Below are 24,414 nucleotides of genomic sequence, written 5' to 3'. Positions count from 1 at the left end.
CGTGGTGTCGCGTCGCGGTTTCCGTTAAAGCTGGAATTGGCTCTGTGAGCATCGTGAGGCGCTGCTGAGGCTGGCCGTGCACGTGCGTCGTGGTGTCGCGTCGCGGTTTCCATGGAAGCTGGAATTGGCTCTGTGAGCATCGTGAGGCGCTGCTGAGGCTGGCCGTGTGCATGCGTCGTGGTGTCGCGTCGCGGTTTCCATGGAAGCTGGAATTGGCTCTGTGAGCATCGTGAGGCGCTGCTGAGGCTGGCTGTGTGCATGTGTCGTGGTGTCGCGTCGCGGTTTCCATGGAAGTTGGAATCGGCTCTGTGAGCATCGTGAGGCGCTGCTGAGACTGACCGTGTGCATGCGTCGTGGTGTCGCGTCGCGGTTTCCGTTAAAGCTGGAATTGGCTCTGTGAGCATCGTGAGGCGCTGCTGAGGCTGGCCGTGCACGTGCGTCGTGGTGTCGCGTCGCGGTTTCCATGGAAGCTGGAATTGGCTCTGTGAGCATCGTGAGGCGCTGCTGAGGCTGGCCGTGTGCATGCGTTGTGGTGTCGCGTCGCGGTTTCCGTTAAAGCTGGAATTGGCTCTGTGAGCATCGTGAGGCGCTGCTGAGGCTGGCCGTGCACGTGCGTCGTGGTGTCGCGTCGCGGTTTCCATGGAAGCTGGAATTGGCTCTGTGAGCATCGTGAGGCGCTGCTGAGGCTGGCCGTGTGCATGCGTCGTGGTGTCGCGTCGCGGTTTCCATGGAAGCTGGAATTGGCTCTGTGAGCATCGTGAGGCACTGCTGAGGCTGGCTGTGTGTATGCGTCGTGGTGTCGCATCGCGGTTTCCATGGAAGTTGGAATCGGCTCTGTGAGCATCGTGAGGCGCTGCTGAGACTGGCCGTGTGCACGCGCGTCGTGGTGTCGCGTCGCGGTTTCCATGGAAGGTGGAATTGGCTCTGTGAGCATCGTGAGGCGCTGCTGAGGCTGGCTGTGTGCACGCGCATCGTGGTGTCGCGTCGCGGTTTCCGTTAAAGCTGGAATTGGCTCTGTGAGCATCGTGAGGCGCTGCTGAGGCTGGCCGTGTGCACGCGCGTCGTGGTGTCGCGTCGCGGTTTCCGTTAAAGCTGGAATTGGCTCGGGTTGTGGAAAGCGGGACCTGTTGATTGACAAGTGAGCAATTTTATACAAATATATAACCCTGAACTTTGCATGCATTTTGTAAGAGCATTTTAGCTTGATTTAGTTAAAAAAAAGTGTTGCTGTATTGCACCGTTTGGGCTTATTGGAGGTCACGAGCAGAGCATGAGAATTTTAGTAGTATATAGATTTCGAGAGGACTGGAATATAAAGTCAAGGATGTGATGCCGAGGCTTTGTAAGACATTGGTCAGACTGCACTTGGAGTATTGTGAGCGGTTTTGGGCCCAATACTGAAAAATGATGCCCTGGCTTTGGAGAGAGTCCAGAAGAGGTTCATGAGTGTAATCCCAGGTGTGAAAGCATTAATGTAGGAGGAGCGTTTGATGGCTCTGGGTCTGTACATGCTGGAGTTTAGAAGAATGAGGGTGGATCTCAGCAAAATCTATTGAATATTAAAAAGCCAAGATAGAGTGGACATGGAGAGAATGTTTCCTATAGTTGGGGAGTCTCGAACCAGAGGACACAACCTCAGAATAGAGTGACGTCTCTTTAGAAGAGAGATGAGGAGGAATTTCTTTAGCCAGAGGTTGGAGAATATGTGGAATTCATTGCCACAGACTGACGTAGAGGCCAAGTCATTGAGTATGTCTCCCCCCGCTATATCTCCCCTCACAGTCCTCAGCAGCCCTGTGTCCACCGTGGAGAACTTCAGGTTCCTGGGAACCACCATCTCTCAGGATCTGAAGTGGGAGCAGAACATCAGCTCCATCCTGAAGAAGGCCCAGCAGCAGATGTATTTCCTGCGGCTCTTGAGAAAATACAGTCTGCCTCAGGAATTGCTGCTGCAGTTCTACACTGCAGTCATTGAGTCTGTCCTGTGCACCTCCATCATTGTGTGGTTTGGAGCCGCCACCAAGCAGGATAGAACCAGACTACAGCGCACAGTGAGGACTGCTGAGCGCATTATTGGAGTCTCCCTGCCCTCTATTGTGGACCTGTACTCTTCCAGGTTGAAGAAGAGGACGGGGAACATCATAAAGGACTCCTCCCATCCTGCGCACGGACTGTTTGATCTGCTTCCGTCTGGTAGGCGCTTCAGATCCCTCCAGACTAAGACTAATAGGCACTGGAGAAGTTTTTTCCCTACTGCGGTGTTGGGCTTGAAATTCTGCCCTGTGTTCGTTTAGGAAGAGAGACAACCAACACCGGAATATTACAAAACTTGGGTTTATTGCAGAATCCGTAACTGGTACAGCGAATCGACGGAGTCGCTGGAGAAGGCGCGTTCCGACCTCCCCTTACAATCTGCTCTTATTTATATCCCTTTTCCCCCCCAGCACAACCCCCCGCTACATATTAGGTAATATCGGGCACTTGTGTCCATCTTATTGGCCCGCAGCCATATGCTCACGGGTTACCTGTTTCTTTTGTTTACTGAATCGCGTGACACTGTTAGTTTCGGTGTAGCGGGGTCCCCAGTTTCGCAAGTTGGTTACATGGTCTCCTAGTAGCTTGATGGACTTAACTTGCTCATCCAAGTAGTGGGTCTCCAAAAAGTCACAAAGATGTGGGTCATTCCTATCTGTAGCCAGTTTATGCAACTCCAAAAGTGACTGATTCACACTCTTCTCCAATTCCAAAGAGCATACCATTGCATCCAAGCCACTTCCCCATTCATCACGATCTGGTTTCTTGATGTCCTGGAGTAGAGTGCGGCCTCCTCGCTGATTCTGTAGCTTCATCAATTTTTCAGCATGTTCACGATAAGCCGTCACAAGCTGGAGCAGACTATGATCCACTCGAAGTGGGGGTTCTTCTCTTGGTAATGTATTAACAGTCTCTTCGCGTTGTGGTCTGTAGCCATAAACCCCCCTCGGAGCTCGATACCCGCGGCTCAGCCCGGGAAATGGACGCAGCCTCAGCGATGTCAGTTTCAGCATGACATTCAAGGCAGATCCCGACATGGTGCCTCTGCGGTCACTTTGCTGAACAGTTAACTGCCGGTTAACTGTCAGCTAACTATTACTTGGATTGCACTACCTGTATGTACAATTTATATTTTCATTTATATTTATCATTATTATTGTTATGAGCAGAGAGACAACATCTGCCGGAAGTAAATTCCTTGTATGTGCATAGGTACTTGGCGATTAAAGTCTGATTCTGATTCTAATATTTAAAGTGGAGATTGATAGGTTCTTGATTAGTCAGGGCATCAAAGGTTACGGGGAGAAGGCATGATGAAATGATGGTGCAGACTCAATGGGCTGAATGGCCTGAATCTGCTCCGATGTCTTATGGTCTAATTAAGCAGCTTGAGAAGGAGGTACCACTCTAAATGTCAGTCATTAAGAGTGGTCGATTCTTGGGGGTTGTGTGGGAGTAGAGGACACTGCCACTTCCTCAGACCCATGGTGGCAACATTATTGTTGCTATGACAATATCCATGATCTATTGACTAGCAGTGTCTAACAAAATGGATTTCCAAGTCCTTCCTCCCCAGCCCTCCCCCTCCGAGTTTGAGAGAACTGTTTGTCCTTTAGCTCACTGTGAAGACATGTCTGGCTATGGTGAGCTCCCATTTACCCAAGCTTCCTCATCGACCGCGCCTGACTGTGTGATGTTAGTCTTGTTTCGCTAAACAGCAGACAGGAAGGTTTGAACTTTCTCCTTTGTGAACCTTACAACCTCCCCAAAATGTGGAATAGATTCAGAAATGGGGATCCAGTGGAGATTCAGAGGAATGAAAGGGTTAATGCATGAGGCGTATTTGATGGCACTACTCCTGTACTCACTAGGGTTGTGAAGAATGAGGGAGATCTCATTGACAGATGTACATAGAGTTGATAGGGAGAGGATGATTCCTATAGTGAGAGAGTCTAGGACCAGAGGGCACAGCCTCAGAAGGGAGGGGTGTCCATTTAGAACAGAGATGAGGAGGAATTTCTTTACCCAGAGGGTGGTGAATCTGTGAATTTCAATGCCACAGACGGCTGTGGAAGCCAAGTCACTGGGTATATTTAACACAGAGGTTGACAGGGCCTTGATTAGACAGGGTGTCTAAGGTTATATGGAAAAGGCATGAGAATGGGGTTGAGAGGGATACTAAATCAGCCAAAATTGAATGGCAGAGCAGACTCGATGGGCCGAATGGCCTATTCTGCTCCTATGTCTTATGGTCTTAATGTCCCCCAGTGCTGTTTGCTGGTGGTGAGGGTGTGTGCTGTGACTGCCCCTCAGTGAAGCCTGCTGTGATTACAGAGCCCAGAGACGTCTTCAGCCGACATCTCGGAGTACAGGCTGGAATGGGGAGCGGCGGAGGACTCGATGGAGGTCGTTTACTCTGGGACAGAGACGGTTTTCGAGATTGACAACCTCACACCAGCTGCTCGATACTGCTGCCGGCTTCAGGTAAGGCCCCTTCTTCCCATTGAGTCACCATTCAAAGTTCAAGGTTATCTTCAAAGTACCTTCAGACTCACCCCGAAAACAATCAAATTCATAAAAAGCACACAACAAAATCACCACATACCCAATTTGTGAGAGAGGACAAATGGCGTAAATTGTAAAAATAGTGCGCAATAAAACATGGAACATGAACTGCAGAGTGCCCGAAAGAGAGGCAACACCTGCAGAACCCAGCCAGCACTGAGGCAAGAGAAGACGGTCCAGGAGCCTGATAGCTACAGGCCAATAAAAGCTCCTGAAGCTGACAGCATGGAACTCAAGAATGCTGTGCCTCCAGCCCAACAGCAGTAGTGAGAAGAGAGGGAGTCCAGGCAGACGGCACTCAACACCTGCACTCTCACCCTCGATGACTTCAATCTCGCTCGATGCTCTAGTTACTCTGGAGAGCTGCATTCAGTTCTGGTCACGCTGTCTGTACAGGAGGGATTTAGAGGTTTGGAAAGAGTGCGGAAGAGATGCTGCTGTGAGCTGAAAGCCAAACTAAGTTTACTATCGAGCTGCACGTGTCACCATATACAACAGTGAGATTCATTTTCTTGCAGGCATTTACAGTAAAACAAAGAAAAACAATCAAATCATGACAAACTACATATAAAGACTGATAAATAACAGATGTCCAAAAGAATGTAAACTGTGCAAAACAAAATAATAGCAACAGTAATAAAGAGTTAAATAATAAATAACTAGATAATGAATAATACTGAGAACATGAGTTTCATTTGTCTACTTATTTGGCCCAAATACCTCTAAACCTTTTCAAAGTTCAAAAGTAAATTTATTATCAAAGTGTGTGTATGTCACCAAATCTTACCCTGAGATTAATTTTCTTGTGGGCATGGTTGAGGAGTAATAACTGTTCCTGAACCTGGTGGTGTGGGACCTGATGGTTGAGGGGTAATAACTGTTCCTGAACCTGGTGGTGTGGGACCTGATGGTTGAGGGGTAATAACTGTTCCTGAACCTGGTGGTGTGGGACCTGATGGTTGAGGGGTAATAACTGTTCCTGAACCTGGTGATGTGGGACCTGATGGTTGATGGGTAATAACTGTTCCTGAACCTGGTGGTGTGGGACCTGATGGTTGAGGGGTAATAACTGTTCCTGAACCTGGTGGTGTGGGACCTGATGGTTGAGGGGTAATAACTGTTCCTGAACCTGGTGGTGTGGGACCTGATGGTTGAGGAGTAATAACTGTTCCTGAACCTGGTGGTGTGGGACCTGATGGTTGAGGGGTAATAACTGTTCCTGAACCTGGTGGTGTGGGTCCTGATGGTTGAGGAGTAATAACTGTTCCTGAACCTGGTGGTGTGGGACCTGATGGTTGAGGGGTAATAACTGTTCCTGAGCCTGGTGGTGTGGGACCTGATGATTGAGGGGTAATAACTGTCCCTGAACCTGGTGGTGTGGGACCTGAGGCCCCTGTACCTCCTTCTGATGGCAGCAGTGAGATGGTCTGGATGCTGGTGTCCTTGGTGATAGATGTTGCTTTCTTGTGGCAGTGCTTGTTATAGATGCGTTCAATGGTGAGGGGAGCTAAACAGGGCTGTATCCACTGGAGCAGAGGGCATGTGATATGAGGAGAGGATGGACAAACTTGGGTCAGTTTCTCTGGAGCAGCAGAGGCTGAGAGATCTCATAGAAGTTGATAGGGTGATGTAAGGCGTTGATAGAGAAGTTAGCCAGAATTTTTTCCCCTGGGTAGAAATGTCCCACACTAGAGGGCATGCATTTAAGGTGATATGGGGTAATTTAAAAGAAGATGTGAGGGGCAGGTTTTTTACACAGAGAATGGTGGCTGTGTAGAATGCACTGCCTGCGGAGGTGGTAGAGGCAGATGCAATAAAGACTTTTAAAAGACGTTTTGATAGGCTCGTGAATGTGAGGAAGTGGAAGGATATGGACATTGTGTAGGCAGAAGCTACAGTAACAGATGGACGGGTCTGTCACTGTATAACACCGGGGTACGGTACCGGTGGGGACGGGTCTGTCTCTGTATAACACCGGGGTATGATACCGATGGGGACGGGTCCGTCACTGTATAACACCGGGGTACGGTACCGGTGGGGACGGGTCCGTCACTGTGTAACACCGGGGTACGGTACCGGTGGGGACGGGTCTGTCTCTGTATAACACCGGGGTACGGTACCGATGGGGACGGGTCCGTCACTGTATAACACCGGGGTACGGTACTGGTGCTGACGGGTCCGTCACTGTGTAACACCGGGGTATGGTACCGATGGGGACGGGTCCGTCACTGTAACGCCGGTGTACGGTACTGAGTGTCTCAGTGGCCGTGAGTGGAATGACCCTCAGATGCCCCTGGTGTTTCTTCGTTGATGACTGCAGTCTTCCCGGGGCATCAGCTGGCCTCTGCTCTCCACTCTGTGCAGTGGGACTGATTGTCTGAATATATCACTATTAGCTGTAATAAACAAGTGTGTGACTGATGCTCCAGCCAGTTTACAATTTCAAATGCATTTTAATGGCTTTTGGAAGCCAGTTTCTGTCACCTGGGTCATTAACAGATCTTCCTGTTTATGTATGATTCTCTCTCCCTCTCCTCCCTCCCCCTCCTCCTCTCTCTCCCCTCTTCCTCCCTCTCTCTCCCCTTCTCTCCCTCTCCCTCCCCCTTTGCCTCCCTCCCCTCCCTCTCTCTCTCCCCCTCACTCCTTCTCTCTTTCCCTCTCCCTCTTTCATTGTTTTCCTGTTACTCCCTTTATTTCTTGAGCTTCTTCCTTTTACTTAATCCTTCTCTCCATCTCTCATTTCTGCCTCTTCTTTTCCCATTCTTCTCCCTCTCTCTTTGCTCTCTCGCTCTCTCCATCTCCCCATTTGCTATTCCTCCCCTACCCACTTCCTGTCCATTTCACTTTTCTCTCTATCTTCTGTGCACTTCACTCTCTTTCTATAACCACTTCCTTTCATTGGTTCTTTCTCACTCACTGTCTCACTCTCACTGTCTCTCTGCCTCTGTGCCTCCCTCTCTCTCTCTCTCTCTCTGTCTCACTCTCGCTCTCTCTGTTTTTCTCTCTCTCACTCTCACTGTCTCACTCTCGCTCTCTGTCTGTCTCTGTGTCTCCCTCTCTCTTTTTCTCTCTCTGTCTCACACACTCTCTCTCTGTTCCTCTGCCTCCCTCTCTCTGTTTTCTCTCTATCTCTCTCTCTCACTCTCTCTGTCCTGTTTCTGCCGCTGTTTTTGTCAGTCTCATTCAGGCTCTTTCTCTCTCTATCTCTGCATCTCTCCCTTTCTCTATCGCTATCTCACTGTCTGTCTCTCTATCTATCTACACAGGATATTATATATATCGAACCACTTTATTAGATGCACCTATGCAGCTGCTCGTTAATGCAAATACACTGAATCTATTCAGTCAATCATGTGATTGCATAAAATGCACTCCATGCCTAAAAACATAGACATGGTCAGGAGGTTCAATTGTTGTTCAGACCAAACATCAGAATGGGGAAGAAATGTGATCTGAGTGACTTTGACTGTGGAATGATTGTTGGTGTCAGACAGGGTAGTTTGAGTATCTCAGAAGGGGCTGATCTGGGAATTTCACACCCAGTAATCACTAGAGTTTACAAAGAATGGTGCAAAAAGTAAAAGTTGAGGATAACTGTTCTGATCAGTAGGTTCCATAGCCAACATAGAAGGCAGGACTTCCAGGACAAGGGCACCAGTTATCGGTGGGGAACATACAGAAAATAGCAATCAACCTCAACAAAATGTTGTGTCAAGTTTACATTGGACATAGAGACATAGAAAACATACAGCACAATTCAGGCCCTTCGGCCCACAATGCTGTGCCGAACATGTACTTACTTTAGAAATTACCTGGTGTTACCCATAACCCTCTATTTTTCTAAGCTCCATGTACCTGTCCAAGAGTCTCTTAAAAGACCCTATCATTTCCACCTCCACCACCGTTGCCGGCAGCCCATTACACGCACTCATCACTCTCTGCGTAAAAAAATGTACCCCTGACATCTCCTCTGTACCTACTTCCAATCACCTTAAAACTGTGCCCTCTCATGCTAGCCACTTCAGCCCTGGGAAAAAGCGGCTGACTATCCACACAATCAATGCCTCTCATTATCTTATACACCTCTATCAGGTCACCTCTCATCCTCCGTTGCTCCAAAGAGAAAAGGCCGAGTTCACTCAACCTGTTCTCATAAGGCATGCTCCCCAATCCAGGCAACATCCTTGTAAATCTCCTCTGCACCCTTTCTATGGTTTCCACATCCTTCCTGTAGTGAGGTGACCAGAACTGAGCACAGTACTCCAAGTGGGGTCTGACCAGGGTCCTACATAGCTGCAACATTATCTCTCAGCTCCTAAACTCAATCCCACGATTAATGAAGGTCAATGCACTGTATGCCTTCATAACCACAGAGTCAACCTGTTCAGCAGCTTTGAGTGACCTATGGACTCGGACCCCAAGATCCCTCTGATCCTCCACACTGCCAAGAGTCTTGCCATTAATGCGATATTTTGCCATCATACTTGACCAACCAAAATAAACCACTTCACATTTATCTGGGTTGAACTCCATCTGCCACTTCTCAGCCGAGTTTTGCATCCTATCAATGTCCCGCTGTAACCTCTGACAGCCCTCCACACTATCCACAACACCTCCAACCTTTGCGTCATCACATTACATTTAACAGCATTACTCTCAGGCCAAGGTGCAAAACAGATTACCAACAGTCACACACAGCACAATGCACATATAGCATATGTAAGATAGCAAGCACGCATAAGATATCAATAAAGTACAGTTACACAAGAAATATATAATCCTGGAATGCTACTGCTGTCTACAATCAAACACAATATGGCTTGTCTTCTGTCGCACCAACACTGGGGGGCAGCACTGACTCCAGGTGTGACACCCTGCCATACCACCCCCAGCACACCTCCTCTAATGCCTCTCTCCTGGGCTGCTGTAAACAGGCGATACTGAGGCATGGGGCCTTCCCTCGCTACGACAGAAGCCATGCAGCTCCCCTGCCATCCATTCCTGTAGACTCAGCCACTCAATGCAAAAAAACGTGGCCAAGAGGTTCAGTTGTTGTTCTGAACAAACATCGGAATGGGGAAGAAATGTGATCTGAGTGACTTTGACCGTGGAATGATTGTTGGTGCCAGATGGGGTGGTTTGAGTATCTCAGAAACTGCTGATCTCCTGGGATTTTCACACACAAAATTCTCTAGAGCTTACGGAGAATACTGCAAGAAACACATATCATCCAGTGATCAACAATTCTGTGGATGAAAATGCTCTTTTAATGAGAGAGGTCAGAGGAGAATGGCCAGACTGGTTCAAGCTGACAGAAGTAACCACATGTTACAACAGTGGTGTGCAGAAGAGCATCTCTGAACACACAACACGTTGAACCTTGAAGGGGATGGGCTGCAGCTGCAGATGACCACAAACATAGGGACATGAGGAACCTCATAAAGTGACGACCAAATGGATAATTCCATTACATTATTGCAGTGAGGTACATAGTACAAGGTAAACCAATAGCAGAATTTAGAAAAAAGTGTTACAGAGAAAGTGCAATGCTGGCAGGCAAGGGACGTGATGTGGTAGATAGGGCTGAGAGTCTATCTTACCGTACTTGGGGGACGGTCAAGAGTCTGATGACCGTGGGGTAGAAGCTGTCCCTGAGCAGAGTGGTACATGGGAGGGGGGAGAAGAGAGGATGCCCGGGGTGGGTGGGATATTTGATTCTGCAGACAGAGCCCGTGGTGGGGAAGCTGTTTTCTGTAACGTGCTGAGCCGTGCCCACAGTTCTGTGCAGTTTCTTGTTACCTTACTGAGATGTGATGCATCCAGGGAGAATGCTTTCTATGCAGCATCGATATAAATTGGGGAAGGTCAACGTGGACCTAGCGAATTCCTTTAGCCTCCTGAGGCAGGACAGGTATAGATGTTTTCCCTGGCCGTATATCAACATGGCTGGACCAGGGCTAGCATGTGAATCCACCCAATGAGAAGGTTGTGGAGGCAGAGACTTTCACACCGCACTTGCATTGCCAAGGCTTCAAGAGCAAGCAAATGAGATCAGTATAGATAGCGTAGACAGTGGTGAGTACAGACAAGGTGGGCCGAACGGACTGTTTTTATTCACTTATTTAGAAATACAATGTGGTACGGGCCCTCCTGGCCTAATGGACTGCACTGCCCAGCAACTCTAGCCTAGTCATGGGACAGTTTACAATGACCAATTAACCTACCCTTACCCCTTTGGACTGGTAAATGGTAGGGCATTGAAGAATGCAATAGAACAGAGTGATCTAGAAATAATGGTGCATAGTTCCCTGAAGGTGGAATCTCATGTGGATAGGGTGGTGAAGAAAGCTTTTGGTATGCTGGCCTTTATAAATCAGAGCATTGAGTATAGGAGTTGGGATGTAATATTAAAATTGTACAAGGCATTGGTGAGGCCGAATTTGGAGTATTGTGTACAGTTCTGGTCACCGAATTATAGGAAAGATGTCAACAAAATAGAGAGAGTACAGAGAAGATTTACTAGAATGTTACCTGGGTTTCAGCACCTAAGTTACAGGGAAAGATTGAACAAGTTAGGTCTTTATTCTTTGGAGCGTAGAAGGTTGAGGGGGGACTTGATAGAGGTATTTAAAATTATGAGGGGGATAGATAGAGTTGACGTGGATAGGCTTTTTCCACTGAGAGTAGGGGAGATTCAAACAAGAGGACATGAGTTGAGAGTTAGGGGGCAAAAGTTTAGGGGTAACACGAGGGGGAATTTCTTTACTCAGAGAGTGGTAGCTGTGTGGAACAAGCTTCCAGTAGAAGTGGTAGAGGGAGGTTCAATATTATCATTTTTTTAAAAATTGGGTAGGTATATGGACAGGAAAGGAGTGGAGGGTTATGGGCTAAGTGTGGGTCAGTGGAACTAGGTGAGAGTAAACGTTCGGCACAGACTAGAAGGGCCGAGATGGCCTGTTTCCGTGCTGTAATGGTTATATGGACTGTGGGAGGCAACCAGAGGACCCGGAGGAAACCCACACTGTACAGGGAGGACGTACAAACTCCTTACTCACGGCACCGGAAATGACCCCTGAACTCCAGAGCTGAAGTAGCTTTACACTAACCGCTCTGCTACTGTTCTGTGTTCGGTGATGAGAAGCTCCTTCCACAGCTGAGCTCCAGAGGAAGTGAAGTTCCTGGAAGGCCAGAGCAGATCAGGATGGAGAACACATTAAATATAGAAAATGGAGAAGTGATTACTGACGAGTGAGCCCGGATGGCCGTATGAATTAATAGTGAGAATTAGAATGAAATGTTGTTGGATCTGTTACGAATACAACCTTGGGCTGAATCCATCCAAGCACAATCAAACTGCAGCGTAATTGTGCTCACCCATCATCACACTCCGATATTCACCTACAATTCTTTCATCAATATTTATAGAACTGTGCCGCTGAAGTCTCAGCCAGGGAGGAGATGATTCACGAGGCATCTCCCCATCCCTTGCTTCAGGATCTGCTGCAGATCACCAAGCTGACGCAGTCGAAAAAGTGAACTTGCTCTTAAAGACAAGCCTCCTTTTAGTAACAGCCGCAGCCAGCTGTATTTACATAGCACCCACAATATCTGGTGTGGTTTATTATTGCCACGTGCACTGAGGTAGACCACAAACCTTGTCGTGCGCACTGTTCACACGGATTCAGACCATTGCACGGTGCATTGAGGTAGAACAAGGTAAAAAATAACCCAATCCAGAATAAAGAGTAACAGCTGTAGAACGATAAACACACGAGACTTTGTCATGTTTTGCAGCATTAACCACAATCTTGTGGTTTGGAGGCTTGGGTCCCTCAGTGACCCAGAGAGCTGCACTGGCTGGAGTCAGAGCTTTCTGCTCCAGCTCTTGGTAGGGTCACCCATACCAAACAGGTTAAAGGGTAGACGCCAGGCTAAGAGCGGTGCACTGGTCGTCCAGGTTTGGGGTTTCAGCTCAGGGCTAACAACCCTGACTGGTCAAACAGAAACACCAAGGACAGCTGGAGATGGAGGACCTTCATTACACCTTAAATGTCAGCGGCACAACGGACAATTAATTATTTATTTAAAATTAGTATCAGTATCGTTTTATTATTGCCACATGTGCCAAGATACAGTGAAAAACTTGTTCATACGGGTCAGACCGTTACGTAGTGCATTGAGATAAAACAAGGTAAAACAATAACATTGCAGAATAAGTGTGAAAGCTACAGAGAGAGTGCACTGCAGGCAGATAGTGAGGTGCAAGATCAGAACGATCAAGATTGTCTAGTCGAATGCACTAGGGAGCCATTGATTATTCTGCTAAGCGGGTTAGAAGCTGTCTTTGAGCCTGGTGATACATGCTTTCAGGCCTGGTGGGAGAGGGGGAGAAAGCAAAATGTTCGGGGTGGGTGTGGTTTTGGTTATACTGGCTGCTTTACTGAGGCAGTGAGAAGTGTGGACAGACTCCATGGAGGGGAGGCTGGTTTCCGTGATGTGCTGAGCTGTGTCCACAACTCTCTGCGGTTTCTTGTGGTCACACGCAGAGCAGTTGACATACCAAGCCGTGAAGCACCCAGACAGAATGCTCCCGATGGTGCACGGGTAAAAATTGGTAAGCTAGTGCCGAAAGGCTGAAGCAAAGTCAGAAGGTGGTGGAAATGTTTGCAGATCAAACATCTGGAACAGAGACTTTGCTCCTGTCTTCACAGATGCTGCATGACTCTTAGAGTTAGTTAACTAGTTAGTTAGTGAAGGAATGGGCACGTACAGCAGCTCTCCAGAACCCTCTGTCCTGGGCCAGTCTTTCAAGTTGTCCCCAGGTGTAGCCCATCTTCTTGGTGTCAGCTTCATGAGTTGTCTGGTCAGCCTCCCTTCCCCTTCCTCTGGGGATTCCACATTAGCACTTGCTGCCTTCCTCCTGTTACACATGGTCGTTACATTAGTCAGGGGGTCAAAGGTTATGGGGAGAAGGCAGGAGAATAGGGTTGCATGGGATAGTAGATCAGCCATGATGGAATAGCAGAGTAGACTCGATGGGTTGAATGGCCTAATCCTGCTCCTGTGTGTGTGGTCTTAATCTACGTTCCAATGGTGCTGGTCCTGGATGATAGAACGGTGATTGGCTCTGTGGCTTTCACCACATAACTTCATTTATTTAGAGATGCAGTGGCTCCTCACGCCCTTCGAGACACACCACCCAGCAACCACCGACTTACCCAATTATCTGTAACCTATTCAGAGGACAATTAACAATGACTAATTAACCTACCCAGTATGTCTTTGGGCTGTGGGAGGAAACTGGAGCACTCGGAGGGACTCACGCATTCCACAGGGAGGATGTACAGAAACTCCTTACTAAGGTCACCAGGATTGAACTCCAAGCTCCCAACACGCTGAGCTATTACAGTGTCATGCAAACCACTACGCTACCATGGTGCCCATATGTCTTCTGGGCGAAGATGCTTCCTGTCACAGGGTTGAGGTCTTTGGAGTTTTTATGGGATTGGGTTGGTAGGCCCATGCCCAACCCTCGTCCTTTCATAGCCGGGCTTGGGACCATCCGTGATGGAATTCTGACCCACTGACTGCTTTCTGATTTCAGTTCAGATCACACCCACTGCCAGTGATCCACCTCCTGGCTGTATGCCCAAACCCCACTCTCCCACCCTTCTCCCCATGTTCCTGTACCCCATACACCTGACTGATACCCCACCTACATCCGGAACTGGTCAACATCTCAGTCCATTATGGGTAAAGTCCTCCCCACCATTGAGCACATCTACAAGGCACGCTGCCACAACAAAGCAGCATCGATCACCCAGGCCATGCTCTCTTCTCCCCACTGACAAGTAAAGCTAATCACCCTTTAGATCTGTTTAATATCACTGATTCATAGTCCTGTGAAACATTTTGTGGAGTTCAGTTTTGAAATCTTCTCCTCAACAGGGGAACTTTTTCCACCTCTTCATTCGCAAAGGTCTTGTTTTTGGAACACCTTGCCAGTTCCAGTGTTTCATTCTTGACTTTTGAACTTCATTCATATCTTCCCAATGCACTCACTTAAAGATTAGCTTTACTTGTTAAATGTACATATGGCCATTTTATTAGGTACACCTGCTCGTTAATGCAAATACTTCATCAGCCAATCACGTGGCAGCAACTCAATACATAAAAACATACAGACATGGTCAAGAAGTTCAGTTGTTGGTCAGACCAAATGTCAGACTGGGGAAAACATATGACTTTGATAGAGGAATGATTGTTGGTGCCAGATGGGGTGGTTTGGGTATTTCAGAAACTGCTGACCTCCTGGGATTTTCACAGACAACAGTCTCTAGAGTTTACAGAGAATAGTGTGAAAAATTAAAAAAAACACTGAGTGAGCAGCAGTTCTGTGGGCAAAAACACCTTGTTAATGAGAGAGGTCAGAGGTGAATGGCCAGACTGGCTCAAACTGACAGTAACTCAAAGAACTGCGTGTTACAACAGTGGTGTGCAGAAGAGCATCTCCGAATGCACAACATGTCGAATCTTGAAGTGGATGGGCTACAGCAGCAGAAAACCACAAACATACACTCAGTGGCCACTTTATTAGGTACAGGAGTTAGCTCATAATGTAGCCACATAGAAACATCACAATGTACAGTAAAATGCCGTACTTTTCGGAATGTGGGAGGAAACCGGAGGATCTGGAGGAAACCCAAGGATCACAGGGAGAATGAACAAACTCCTTAGAGACAATGGTGGGAATTGATGCTGTGTCACTGGTGCTGTAATCGTATTATGCTAATTTTATGCAATCAGCTGACAGATGATGAGGTTGGCACACGGCAGGAGTGATCCCTCAGAGGATCTCACTTCCCTACTGTACAAGAGAAGCCCTGTGACCCACCCCTCATCCTGGCAATGGCTTGGAAGTATCTGAGGTGGAGCATACTCTTTACCTAAACATTCACCCCAAGTTCAGATACTGCATTTGTCCTAAAGTTTCATCATGAGAGAAATAGATATAACTATCAGTGAGTCCTAGAGGTACAGTCGAATTTGTGTATTGGTGAATCGGAGATGTTATTTGTGTCTCTGCTAAGACACACGTTGATCAGTACAAAATGCTAAAGGTGGTGGGGTCTTTGATGATTCCGGCTGCTTTTCTGAGGCAGTGAGAAGTGTAGACAGAGTCCATGGAGGGGAGGCTGGTTCCCGTCATGTCCTGAGCTGTGTCTACAGCTCTCAGGTGTGTCACTGGTTTCAATCTTTCTTGAGATCTCTGTTTCCATCCAAAGCTCTTTGGCATTTCTTGCGATCGTGGGCAGAACAGCTGGCATACCAAATGAACCTCGTGTGTATTTGGTGATGAGTTGATGCATATTTCTCTCTTGTCTTCCACTCAGGCCACTAACCAGGCCGGCTCAGGGGCCCACAGCAGCCTGGTCACCTACACCACGCCCGCCTCGGTCCCTGGTGTCGTGTCTAATGTCTGTGTCTTGGATGACCAGCACTTGGACCCCAGCCTGACCTCCACCTGCCTCGCGCTCAAGTGGGACGAGCCACCCAGCAATGGCTCTGAGATCCTCTCATACAACATCGAGCTCGGGGAGAGCCTGCTCACTGTGGACAACATCACAGCCTACGTCATACGCCATCTCCTGCCAGACACTTCCTACAGGTAACACCCTAACCACCCTACGGAAGGGCCTGTACTTGTTTCTACTTCTTCTCCTCCTGTGTCCCCTCATTGGTCAAAGCATTGAGAATAGGAGACGTGAGAAGGGTCTCGACCTGAAACATCAACTGTTCCATGGTTTGTGTTACAACCAACGCAACCAAAGGGGGCAGCCCACAAGTGTCGCCACACGTTCCAGCACCAACATAACATGCACACAACGTTATATTTAGATTAAAGAGATGGAGATGGGAATAGGTATGGAGAAGGAGAAGGAGACAGAAATAGGTAAGAGAAAGTGAGTAGAGATTGAGATAGAGGGATAGCAATGGAGATAGAGATAGTCTTGGAGGTGGAGATGAAGGTAGATATGGAGAGAGATAAAGATACACAGAGATAGAGATTTATATATAGAAATAGACACAGAGTAAGAGAGATGGAGATAGACGTATAGAAATAGACAGTATTAAGAAGTGGGGAGAAGGGATCGAGCTAGTGAAAGTGGGTGATAGGTGGATCATGAGGAAGGGGTGATAGGCAGGTGAAGAGGGGGTTAATGGAAATGATGTCAGAAGCTGGGCATTGACAAAGGGCTGAAAAGATGGACTCTCATAGGAGAGGAAGGTGGGGAGGGGACCCAAAGGGACGAGTGTGTGGGCAATATGCAGATGGAGAAGGAAAAGGAGAGGAAAGAGATTGGATGATGGGGCCAATGGATAAGGGAAAACAAAGGGGAAGCTTCTTAGCATCTACCCCTTCCTCTCCAGTGCTGAAGAAGGGTCTCAGTACGAAATGTCAGCTGTTTATTCTTCTTCATAGATGCTGTCTGTTCCTCAGGATTTCCAAATCTCTTGTGATCATGGGATACTGTAGATATTGGAACTCTGGAACACATAAAATGAGAAGGAACTCAGCAGGTCAGACAGGATCTGTGGAAGGACATGGACAGTCAACATTTCGGGTCCAGGCCTGAATTTCATTCCTGCTTTTAGGTGCAAATGAAGGATCTCAGCCCAAAATGCCCGCTATCCATTTCCCTCTGTAGATGTTTGCCTGATTTATTTATTTTAATTTGTATTTAGTACAGGAACACCATGGTAACAGGCCCTTCTGAGCTTGCACTAGCCAATGGAACCAATTAACCTGGTAACTGTACTGTAATATGGGAGGAAACCAGAGCACCCAGAGGAAACACACACAGTCACGGGAAGGACAAACAAACTCCTTGCAGACAGCGGCAGCGACAGACACCCAGGTCACTGGTGCTGTAACAACATTACGCTAGTGTGCCACCCTGCTAAATTCCTCTGGCGTCCAGCACAGGAGTTAACAGCTGTTTGTATCATGGGTTAGGCCACACTTAGTTTAGAGTCACAGGGGGATCGGAACCAGAGTGCCAGAACAGATAGTGGAGACAGATGTTGTTAACACCTCAGTCAAAATCAGAAATCAAAAGGCTGAGTGTGGTGTGACTAATGTCCTGAGCTGCGTGTACAGAATTTCAATTCAAGAAATATTGTAGGAAACATGGCCGAGCTCAGGGCTTGGATCAATGCCTGGAGTTATGATATTGTAGCTGTTAGTGAGATTTGGAATGCACCTGTCGGAATGAAAGGTAAGGATAACAGGTGTAGGAAAACTTGGTTTTCAAAGTGGTAATGAGGCCTTGGTTAAGAGAGGAAAAAAAAGGAGGTGCATAGCAGGTAGGAACAAATGAGGTGCTTATGGAGTATAAGAAATGCAAGAGAATGCTTAAAGAATCAGGAGGGCTTAAAGAAGGCCTAAGGGATTCTACAGATATATTAAGAGCTAAACGATTGCAAGGGATAAAATTGGCCCTCTGAAGATCAAAGCAAAACAGATGGAGGAAATCATAAATTATTTTTAATGCATCCGTATTTACTCAGGAGATGGACACAGAGTCTATGGAAGTGAGGCAAAGCCGCATCAACTTCATGGACCCAGTACAGATTACTGAGGAGGAGGTGTTTGCTACCCTGAGGCAAATCAGGGTGGACAAATCCCCAGGTGTTCTCTTCGACACTGTTTGAGGCAAATGCAGAAATTGCCTGGACCCTAGCAGAAATATTTAAATCATCCTTAGCAACAGGAGAGATGCCAGAGGATGTTGTCCCAGTGTTCTGGAAAGGCTTTAAAAATAAACCAGGAAATTGTAGGCTGGTGAGTCTGACATCAATTGTGGGAAGGTTACTGGATGGTAGTCTAAGGGACCAGGTATATGAGTGTTTGGACAGATATGGACTGATTAGGGACAGTCAGCATGGCTTTTACGTAGTAGGTTGTGTCTAACTAACCTTATAGAGTTTTTTGAGGAAGTTACCAGGAAGTTTGATAGTGGATGTTGTCTCCATGGACTTTAGCAAGGCATTGGACAGGGTCCCACATGGGAGGTTGGTCTAGAAGTTTCAGTCGCTCGGCATTCAGTATGAGGTAGTGAATTGGATTTGTGGGAGAAGCCAGAGAGTGGTAGTAGAGGGTTGCCTCTCTGACTGGAGGCCTGTGACTAGTGGAGTGCCACAGGGATCAGTGCTAGATCCGTTGTTGTTTCTCAGCTATATCAATGATCTGGATGATAACGTGGTAAACCAGATCAGCAAATTTGTGGATGACACCAAGATTGGAGGTTCTCGACAGCAAGGAAGGGTATCAGGGCTTTCAGAGGAATCTGGATCACCTGGAAAAATGGCTTTAAAAAGGCAGATGGAATTGAATGTGAGGCAAGTGCAAGGTGTTATATTTCAGTCAGACCAACCAGGGTAGATCTTACACGGTGAACAGTAGGGCTCTGAGGAGTGTGGTACAACAAAGGGATCTGGGAATACGAGTCCATGGTGCATTGGAAGTGGTGTCTCAGGTAGATAGGGTCCTGAAGAAAGCTTTTGGTACATTGGCCATCGTAAATCAAAGTATTGAGTACAGGAGATGAGTTGTTGTGTTGAAGTTGTACAAGACGTTGCTGAGGCCTAATGTGGAACATCGTGGACAGTTTCAGTCACCTACCGACAGGAGCAACGTTAGTTTGAAAGAGTACAGAGAAAATTCACAAGGATGTTGCAGGGACTAGAGGACCTGAGCTATAAAGAAAGAATGAACAGGTTAAGACATTTTCCTTTGGAACAGAGAAGATTGGGGGGAGATTTGACAGAGGTATAGAAAATTATGAGGGGTATATTTAGGGTAAATGCAAACAGGCTGTTTCCACTGAGTTTAGGTTGGACTACATCCAGAGATCATGGGTTACAGGTGAAAGGTGAAAAGTTTATGGGGAACGTGAAGGGGAAAATTCTTCACTCAGAAGATGGTCAGAGTGTGGAATGAGCAGCCAGTGCAAGTGGTGCATGCGAACTCGATTTCAATGTTTAAGTGAAGGTTGGATAGGTATATGGATGGTAGGGATATGGAGGGCTGTGGTCCTGATGCTGGTCGATGGGAGTAGGCAGTTTAAATGGCTCATGGACAAGATGAACCAAATGGCCTCTTTCTGTTCTGTGCTTTTCTATGACTCTACAGAGCAGTGCGTGCAATTCTGGTCATGATTAAGCTGGTAAGGGCGCATATAAAAATTCACTAGGACGTTAATGGGATCAGAGAGATTGAGCTATAAGGAGACGGTGGATCGGTTGGGACTGTTGTTTCTGGAGCGAAGTAAGTTGAGGGATGACCATAAGGACAGGGGTTCCCAGCCTGTGGTCCGCAGTTCCTCCTAGGTGTCCATGGCATAAAAAAGGTTGGGAATGCTTGGTACAGAGGCAGGTTAAAACCATGAAGAACATTGATAATGTGGACGGTCACAGTCTCTTCCCCAGGGTAGGGGAGTTTTAAACTGGAGGGCAAAGGTTAAAGGTGAGAGGGGAAAGATTTAATGTGAATCTCAGGCGCAAATTCTTCACACAGAGTGGTGTGTAAGGAACATACATGCATACATACGTACATACAGGACGCCCTGATTAATCAAGAACCTATCAACCGCCGCTTTAAATATACCCAATGATTTGATCTCCACAGTCATCTGTGGCAATGAATTCCACAGATTCATCACCCTTTAGCTAAAGAAATTCTTTCTCATCTCTCTTTTAAATGGACATTCCTCTATTCTGAGGCTGTGCCCTCTGGTCCTAGACTTCCCTGCTGTAGGAAACATCCTCTCCAAAGGGGGAGAGGGGAGAACTCAGAGGGGACATCCAATTAAGGTGATTGGAGGAAAGTGTAGGCAGGATATCCGAGGTAGGATTTTGGACACAGAGAGTGGTGGGTGAGTGGAATGCCCTGTCGGGGTGATGGTAGAGGCAGATATATTAGAGACGTTTAAGAGACTCTTAGATAGGCACATGGATAACTAGGTAGGTTAACTAGTCCTTGTAAATTGTCCCCGTTAGGTTAGGGTTAAATTGGAGTTGTCAGGGGTTGCTGGGAACTGAAGGGCCGGATGGCCTATTCCACTCTGCATCTCTAAATAAAATAAAATAAACTTGTGCAGCAGCTTCGAGGGATCGCTGGAGGTGGAATGATTGTGGAGCTCTACTTGTGTGAGTCAGACACACTGTGGGGTGTATTTCCTGTGGCTTGTTTACAAATCCTCCCCTTCCGTGATCCATGGAAGAACGTAGAACAATACAGCACAGGGACAGGCCCTTCAGCCCACAATGTTGTGCAAACTAAATACATCAACAATCAAATGGCCAACTAAACTAATCTTTTCTGCCTACATAATGTCCATATCCTTCCATTTCCCACACAATCAGCTGCCTATCTAAACATCTCCTTAAAGTCTCTAAAGTATCTCCCTCTACCACCAGCCCAGGCAGCACATTCCAGGCACCCGCCCATCTCTGTGTAAAAAAAAATTGCCCCTCACATCTCCTTTGAAATTACCCCTCGCACACACTCAGCAGTTCAGGAACAGCTTCTTCCCCTCTGCCATCTTATTCCTAAACAGACATTGAACCCTTGAACGCTACCTCAGATTTTTTCAGATATATGTAATTTCTGTTTTTGCACATACAAAGGCATAAGGAATCAGATTTGATGATACAAAATTTGAGGGTGTTGTGGATAATGTGGAGGGATGTCACAGTTTACAGCGGGACATTGATAGGATGCAAAATGGGCTGAGAAGTGGCAGATGGAGTTCAACCCAGATAAGTGTGAAGTGGTTCATTTTGGTAGGTCAAGTATGATGGCAGAATACAGTATTAATGGTAAGGCTCTTGGCAGTGTGGAGGATCAGAGGGATCTTGGGGTCCGAGTCCATAGGACTCTCAAAGCTGCTGTGCAGATTGACTCTGTGGTTAAGAAGGCCTTCACTGACCGTGGGATTGAGTTCAAGAGCCGAGTGGTAATATTACAGCTTTATAGGACCCTGGTCAGACCCCACTTGGAATACTGTGCTCAGTTCTGATCACCTCACTACAAGAAGGATGTGGAAACTATAGAAAGGGTGCAGAGGAGATTTACAAGGATGTTGCCTGTATTGGGGAGCATGCCCTATGAGAATAGTTTGAACTTGGCCTTTTCTCCTTGGAGCAGCAGAGGATGAGAGGTGACCTGATAGAGGTGTACAAGATGATGAGAGGCATTGATCATGTGGATAGTGAGAGGCTTTTTCCCAGGGCTGAAATGGCTAGCACGAGAGGGCGCAGTTTTAAGGTGCTTGGAAGTAGGTACAGAGGAGATGTCAGGGGTAAATTTTTTACACAGAGAGTGGTGAATGTGTGGAATGGGCTGCTGGTGACGGTGGTGGAGGCGGACACGATAGGGTCTTTTAAGAGACTCCTGGATAGGTACATGGAGCTTAGAAAAATAGAGGGCTATGGGTAACCCTAGGTAATTTCTCAGTTAAGGACATGTTCAGCACAACTTTGTGGGCCGAAGGGGCTGTATTGTGCTGTAGGTTTTCTATGTTTCTAATATATATATATATATACACACACATTTACTATAATTTATTTATTTATTTTTTATATTATCGTGTATAGCATTGAACTGCTGTTACTAAGTTAAATTTCACGACACATGTTGGTGATAATAAGCCTGATTCTGATTCTTAAATGCATACCCTCTGGTATTAGATATTTCAACCTGGGAAAAAGATACTGCCTCTTTACTCTACCTTTGCCTCTCATAATCTGATAAACCTCCATCAGATCTCCCCTCATGCTCTGCCACTCAAGAGAAAACAATGCAAGTTTGTCCAACCTCTGGTTATAGCACATGCCCTCTAAACCAGGCGTTGTCCTGGTGAACCTCTTCTGCAGCCTCGACATCCTCCTGTAATGGGACAACCAGAACTGTATGCAGTACTCCAGATGTGGCCTAACCAGAGGTTTATAAAGCTGCAACATAACTTTCTAACATTTGAAATCATTGCCTTGGCTAATAAAGACAAGCATGCCATATGCCTCTTGATCCCCTGATCAACCTGAGTAGCTATGGACCATTCAGGAAGCTATGGACAATTCAGTGAGCTATGAACAATTCGGAGCTGTGGACAATTCAGGGAGCTGTGGACAATTCAGGAAGCTATGGACTATTCAGGAAGCTATGGACAATTCAGGAAGCTGTGGACAATTCAGGAAGCTATGGACAATTCAGTGAGCAATGAACAATTTGGAGCTGTGGACAATTCAGGGAGCTATGAACAATTCGGAGCTGTGGACAATTCAGGGAGCTGTGGACAATTCAGGGAGCTGTGGACAATTCAGGGAGCTATGGACAATTCAGGAAGCTATGGACAATTCAGTGAGCTATGAACAATTCAGGGAGCTGTGTACAATTCAGGAAGCTGTGGACAATTCAGGGAGCTATGGACAATTCAGTGAGCTATGGACTATTCAGGAAGCTATGGACAATTCAGTGAGCTATGAACAATTCAGGGAGCTGTGGACAATTCAGGAAGCTATGGACAATTCAGGAAGCTGTGGACAATTCAGGGAGCTGTGGACAATTCAGGAAGCTATGGACAATTCAGGAAGCTGTGGACAATTCAGGGAGCTGTGGACAATTCAGGAAGCTATGGGCAATTCAGGAAGCTATGGACAATTCAGGAAGTTATGGACAATTCCGGGAGCTGTGGACAATTCAGTGAGCTGTGGACAATTCCGGGAGCTGTGGACAATTCAGGGAGCTACAGACAATTCACGGAGCTATGAACAATAGTTTCCTACAGCTGATGGAAGGTGATGGATCTGACCTTGAGTCACAGCCACCAGCTCAAACTCTTGGTGCTACTTCACTTCTCCTAGGTTTGAACTGTAATGCAGAACATACAGACTGTCCCTCGAGGCAGAACACACTGAGAACATCCCAGACTTAACCTCCCGAGAACCATCATCACATCATGGAACACTTGGAGTTGAGGAGTTGTGTGCAGTTGTGGTCACCCCATTGCAGGAAGGCTTTAGAGAGGGTGCAGAGGACTCCACCAGGATACTGCATGGATTGGAGAGCATGTACTATCCCGAAAGGCTGGACAAAGCTGGGTTGTTTCCCCTGGAGCACTGGGGGCTGGGGGGAGATCAAAATGAAGTTTATACGGTTATGAGAGCCTTTCTCACTGCTTCCCCCTCTGTGTTCTCTGCTCCCCTCTGACTCTTCACTTCACCTATCACTTCCTACCATTCCCCTCACCTTCTTGTTCCTGCTTCTGCCCCCTTTCTCTCCAGTCTTGATAAAGGGTCTCTGGCCAAAACCTCGACTGGTTATTCCCCTCCACAGATGCTGCCTGACCTGCTGAGTTCCTCCAGCATTTTGTGCGTGTTGCTCTGGATTTCCAGCATCTGCAGAATGTTTGCTTGTGTAGAGAATTAGTTTAATTTGGCATCATGATTGTCCAGCACACTCTGTTCTTGACCCAGTGTGATTGCTATTGAGGGAGATAATAAATGGCACAGAAATCAGCCATGATAGAATAGTGGAGAAGACTTGATGGGCTGAATGGCCTAATTCTACCGTACGTCTTAATGTCTTGTGGCCTTAATAGTCACGCCAGACTTGGAGTGTTGTGTCATCCCATTACAGGATGGATGTGGAAGACTTTGGGAGGGTGTGGAAGACGTTCACTAGGATGTTTCCTGGATTAGAGGGCTTGTGGTATTAGGAGAGGCTGGACAAACTTGGGTTGTTTTCTCTGG

At 47.1% G+C, this 24,414-nt stretch overlaps 1 protein-coding gene and 1 pseudogene across 3 annotated transcripts in view; one reads left to right on the top strand and one right to left on the bottom strand.

The window, feature by feature from the left end:
* fndc3ba (fibronectin type III domain containing 3Ba) overlaps nt 1-24,414 on the top strand; it is a 550,239-nt gene that overhangs the window by 502,857 nt on the left and 22,968 nt on the right. For all 3 annotated transcript variants that reach the window (XM_073041702.1, XM_073041703.1, XM_073041701.1), the window contains exons 21-22: nt 4,369-4,518; nt 15,993-16,267. In XM_073041702.1, the coding sequence (XP_072897803.1) occupies nt 4,369-4,518; nt 15,993-16,267 (425 nt within the window). The remainder of the gene's footprint in view (nt 1-4,368; nt 4,519-15,992; nt 16,268-24,414) is intronic.
* Nucleotides 2,478-3,071, bottom strand: LOC140722921 (ferritin heavy chain pseudogene; annotated as a pseudogene).

Source organism: Hemitrygon akajei, chromosome 3 (genome assembly GCF_048418815.1).
Source record: "Hemitrygon akajei chromosome 3, sHemAka1.3, whole genome shotgun sequence".
NCBI lineage: Eukaryota > Metazoa > Chordata > Chondrichthyes > Myliobatiformes > Dasyatidae > Hemitrygon > Hemitrygon akajei.
This window is presented reverse-complemented; position numbering and strand designations above follow the sequence as displayed.